Consider the following 5406-nt stretch of genomic DNA (forward strand, 5'->3'; position numbering starts at 1 on the left):
CGTGTAGCCTAAACTTAAAGCAGTCGTGTAGCCTAAACTTAAAGCAGCCGTGTAGCCTAAACTTAAAGCAGTCGTGTAGTCTAAACTTAAAGCAGTCGTGTAGTCTAAACTTAAAGCAGTCGTGTAGTCTAAACTTAAAGCAGTCGTGTTGCCTAAACTTAAAGCAGTCGTGTTGCCTAAACTTAATGCAGTCGTGTAGTCTAAACTTAATGCAGTCGTGTTGCCTAAACTCAATGCAGTCGTGTTGCCTAAACTTAAAGCAGTCGTGTAGCCTAAACTTAAAGCAGTCGTGTAGTCTAAACTTAAAGCAGTCGTGTAGTCTAAACTTAAAGCAGTCGTGTTGCCTAAACTTAAAGCAGTCGTGCAGTCGTGTTTCCTAAACTTAAAGCAGTCGTGTAGTCTAAACTTAAAGCAGTCGTGTAGTCTAAACTTAAAGCAGTCGTGTAGTCTAAACTTAAAGCAGTCGTGTAGTCGTGTAGTCTAAACTTAAAGCAGTCGTGTAGTCGTGTTGCCTAAACTTAAAGCAGTCGTGTAGTCGTGTTGCCTAAACTTAAAGCAGTCGTGTAGTCGTGTTGCCTAAACTTAAAGCAGTCGTGTAGCCTAAACTTAAAGCAGTCGTGTAGTCGTGTTGCCTAAACTTAAAGCTGTCATGTAGTCGTGTTGCCTAAACTTAAAGCAGTCGTGTAGTCGTGTTGCCTAAACTTAAAGCAGTCGTGTAGTCTAAACTTAAAGCAGTCGTGTAGTCTAAACTTAAAGCAGTCGTGTAGTCTAAACTTAAAGCAGTCGTGTAGTCGTGTAGTCTAAACTTAAAGCAGTCGTGTAGTCGTGTAGTCTAAACTTAAAGCAGTCGTGTTGCCTAAACTTAAAGCAGTTGTGTAGTCGTGTAGTCTAAACTTAAAGCAGTCGTGTAGTTGTGCTGCCTAAACTTAAAGCAGTCGTGTAGTTGTGCTGCCTAAACTTAAAGCAGTCGTGTAGTTGTGTTGCCTAAACTTAAAGCAGTCGTGTAGTTGTGTTGCCTAAACTTAAAGCAGTTGTGTAGTCGTGTAGTCTAAACTTAAAGCAGTCGTGTAGTTGTGTTGCCTAAACTTAAAGCAGTCGTGTAGTTGTGTTGCCTAAACTTAAAAGTAGTTGTGTAGTCGTGTAGTCTAAACTTAAAGCAGTTGTGTAGTTGTGTTGCCTAAACTTAAAGCAGTTGTGTAGTCGTGTAGTCTAAACTTAAAGCAGTTGTGTAGTTGTGTTGCCTAAACTTAAAAGTAGTCGTGTAGTTGTGTTGCCTAAACTTAAAAGTAGTTGTGTAGTTGTGTTGCCTAAACTTAAAAGTAGTTGTGTAGTTGTGTTGCCTAAACTTAAAAGTAGTTGTGTAGTTGTGTTGCCTAAACCAGACCCTGGTCTCCTGGGTGAAAGTCCTTAATGCACCACAACCTAATCCATAAACATACTTTATCTTCATACTTCTTCTACTTTTATTACTCCTAAATCTTTTCAGCTAGCATACTGTTGCCTAATTAAGTAGCATATTCAACTTGGCAGGGTCTAAATAGCTGCCGTGTGACTCCCGATCTCACCCGGGTGCAAATAGATGTTGAGTTCTTCTAATCAGTGCTACTTTTGGCGTGAACGCGCCCCAACATACTGGAAGATAAAGTGGAGTCATAACACGGAGTAAGGTGACTACAGGGCCAAACTCTTAGAAGGTGCTTTAATCCTTTAATCACCAGAGGGAGTTGAATTGCTGCACTCTTGGTGATTAACTTCACACATTATAAAGTCAGGTTTAAGTGGTTCCACTGAGATTATAGCATCACTTTTCAGACTTAAATTCCTGTTCGTGGTCCCAAGGGGAGCCTGAATGAGAGTGCACCTCCACAGCAGGCGTGTTTACAGATTAAAATGTCAAAAGGCACATTTCTGCAGTGCACACCTGGTGACCGGTGCTCTGGTAAATAGTATCGACTCTGACAGAAGTAGTGAGGACTCACCATGGGGGTCTTGTACTTGTGGATCACCACTTCTTTAGTTTCAGGAACTACGCCGGTGCAAGAGACAAAACAAAGAATTCAAAGGCAGCAGGAACCTAAATGAGTTCATGCTTGAGAGATTTAGGGAGGGGGGGTTACAGGGGTGGACTTCCAACAAGGTGTAAAATGGGATGTGGGCCAAGAAGAGTCCACCACAACAGTCAGGAGTCATCGATTGATAGTCAGGGGAGGTGAGAGAGGCTTGTCTACTGCTGTTGAATCCATGTTATTGATTACGGTCCATGTCTAGCGTAATGATGGAACTTTGTTTATACGGGCAGTATTACATTTGAACTTGTGACTGTTGGGTGAGACGTTCACGGCCCACAAAATGGTCAAATAAAAACACAAAATGTCTTATAACAAGAGACGGCAAAGATTGTAAAGTTTCAGAAGTGAAGAAGAAGGACAACCTCCTCCCCCCCAAAGAACAGAAAGTCGAAAGACATCACAGAGAAGCAGCTACAAGAGGACACAATCCTTTGACCCAGGACCGCGTCACTGCCCACAGGACAGATCGACTTTTCATTAGTAACTGTGAACCCATAGCAGAGATGAGAAGGCTGAGGTCTGGACAGATGGGGGGGGGGGGGGGGGATGTTGGATCACAAACAAACAGTCCCATCAAAGATCTCCACTTGCTGAGATTCAGAGGCAGACTATCACGAGAATGAGTGCTGGGAGTCTGGGCTTGATCTCCCAAAATGAACAGCGAGTGATGAAGGACGCAGAGCGAAAACTCATAACACAGGAACCAAAGAAAGAGAACGAAATCAATGAAAAGGATTGGAGTGAGGACATATTCAGCACAGAGTTAAGTTTGGGTAAGAAAAGGAGAAAGGTGACAACACTTTACCTGCTGGAGAATGAAGGTTTTCATAGTGGCAAAGATGAGGGCAACATTACAAAAGCAGCACAGAGACACGACAGTAACCCAGCCTGGCTCTCAACGTCTCGTAACATGTCACTGTCACACTGTAAGTCATCCTTTCTGACCCGTTATAAATGTAAAGACTCTTTTAAAGACATAAAAGTAGCCTGAGCTACGGTACGAAACCCTTCTGCTCCTCTCCATAAATAAAGTTGTTGACGATGTGGGCCTTAGATACGGTTTGCTTTAAATCACTGTCATTTTTTAAACATGTCTTTTGCATTGTGGAACGGGCCATTTGTTGATGTATTAACACCTAAAAATGTACATTTTATAGTAAAGGAAGTACTTTTTTTTCACTGTAAATTTAGATAAATCCTGTGTTTTTGGGGTTCAAGGCAACAAAAAGAGTTTGTGCTGAAAGAACTACTTCTTCTTGGCTTAAAGCTGCAGTTAGTAACTTAAATAAAAAACGCTTTGTGTCATATTTGCTCAAACTGTCACTGTATCCTCACAGTAGTACATGAGACAAATCACCTGTGAATAGATCAGGTGGCTCCGCCTCCTTTTAATTCTCTTAATGACGTTTACAAGATCCCCCCCACGCCCAGAGAAAAAACATGTACATCTTTAAAAACAAGTGATACATGCGTTATTACATATTCTAAAACAGCTGGGCATCGTGGTTTTAAGCAACTATCACTCAAACTGGGAGTAAATAGTGCATTTGTTGTGGACTATTTTCAGCCGTGGATTAATACATATTTACAGCAGCAGGACGGTGCATGTTGCATCAAATTAAACATTGATTGTTTTTTGGATAACAATGAAGCTCCATAGCACAGAGGAATAAGATGTATATTCATAGAAATTAACAATATAAGAAATATCATCTCATCTAACCTTTAATCTCCATCTTTATCTTGAAGCTAACACGTTATGTGCCGACATCAGAAGCATAGGACTAAAATGATTTGATCACAAGTTTATATTTTAGACTATTTCAACATTATTTAAAAAGAGATTCTGTTTTTTGTATTACTTTTATCATCATTAAACATAAGGTTATACATCTACCTCTAAGAACTGACATTACTTCTTTTTTATGGAACCTCTTCGTTTAGTTTCTACAAGTTGTTGTCAAATAAAAGAGCTCGACTTTGTGTTTTGGAGCATCGTCCCTATTTCTGAACTAAACAGAGTGTTGCTCACTGTAAACTCTAAGGCTCCCCCCCATGCGACTGAAAGAACACCGCACCCTGTGAAGAATCCGTCGCTCACATAATCACCTGCAGACATCAGAGTGTCAGTGTTCCTCGAGGTGAGCGAGTATCCAATTTAGCGAAGCCCTTATTAGCCCTCGTCAATACATTTGCCATGAAGCTGAGTTACTGCCGTGCCGAGTACAGGCCTAGAATCAATAGGTGGTGTAATTACCAAATTCCTCCAGGACAAAGACTCCCTTCACTGTATTGCACTTTTTAATGTGACTCAGCTCTATGAAAACCTAAAAATCAAACAAAAACACAAACAAAACAAGACAGAACATTATTAACTCAACAACACTGGATGAAAAGTTAACACTTCATATTTAACAAATTAAACATGTTCAACTTGTTTTATTCGGTGTGAAAGGTCAACTCAAAACAACTACACATGGAGTGCAAGCTTTTAACGGCTAACCAAAGAAAAGAAAAGCACACTATGAGAAGTTTCCATGATCAAACGCATACATGGGCGACGGGTAAATGAGGAGAGATGCACTTAGTCTGCTCAGCACTAATTCAACATGACTCGTTTCATAACAACTGGCACATTTATAGTTATTAGTTTGGGTGTAAACAGCAGCGGTAGTTTAAAAAACATTTATTTCTATGCTGAGAGATGCATTATGGCCCATATGATGCATACATGGAAGTTCCATATAAAAATGTAGACAAGGACACAAAATTAGATTTGCCACAGAGCTACAACAGTAACAAAGAAAAAGAAAAACAAGGAACCCAATAAGATGGAACTGCTAATAAGCAAACACAGCAGAGGTTGTGTACCTTCCGCTCCTTGCAGGGGGAGAGAGCATGGGAGAGAAATGGTTTGGATTATTATCGGACAGAAGAGCACAAACACTCGACGACACTCCGAGAGGGCGCTACGCACGGGAGCCTCGTACGGGTTCGGATCAATGGTCTCACTAACAAGTTACCAGAGCCAATATGAAAAGGAAAATAATAAATAAAAAACGTCACAAGAGGAATCAGCCCCCAAAAAATAGGGGGGGGGGGGAAAGAAGAAGAAGAAAAAAAAGAAGAGGACTAGAGGTTTGACTAAGGTGCTGAGAGCTGCATTCACCTTTGGTTTCCTGGACTTTAAACATCTCAGTCCCCCAGAGCCCTCCATGCCTCCTCCTCCAGCAACAAGGGCTGGCACCAACACCACTAGCTCGCACAGCAGCACAGATAACCGAGGGCCAATCCCGGGCCCCGACCCAATGCTCACTCACATTATTTATTTATATAT

General features: G+C 41.2%; 1 protein-coding gene across 1 annotated transcript in view; it reads right to left on the reverse strand.

Annotated features, from left to right (window-relative positions):
* Positions 1-5406, reverse strand: part of madd (MAP-kinase activating death domain) — a 45561-nt gene that overhangs the window by 1662 nt on the left and 38493 nt on the right. Inside the window, exons 33-35 of the mRNA XM_031848774.1 lie at positions 4941-4949; positions 4327-4396; positions 1980-2026 (exon numbers count right to left, since the gene is read on the reverse strand). Coding sequence (XP_031704634.1) covers positions 1980-2026; positions 4327-4396; positions 4941-4949 — 126 coding nt within the window. The remainder of the gene's footprint in view (positions 1-1979; positions 2027-4326; positions 4397-4940; positions 4950-5406) is intronic.

The sequence above is a fragment of the Anarrhichthys ocellatus genome, unplaced genomic scaffold, assembly GCF_004355925.1.
Source record: "Anarrhichthys ocellatus isolate YVR2014 unplaced genomic scaffold, GSC_Weel_1.0 scaffold8, whole genome shotgun sequence".
Lineage (NCBI taxonomy): Eukaryota > Metazoa > Chordata > Actinopteri > Perciformes > Anarhichadidae > Anarrhichthys > Anarrhichthys ocellatus.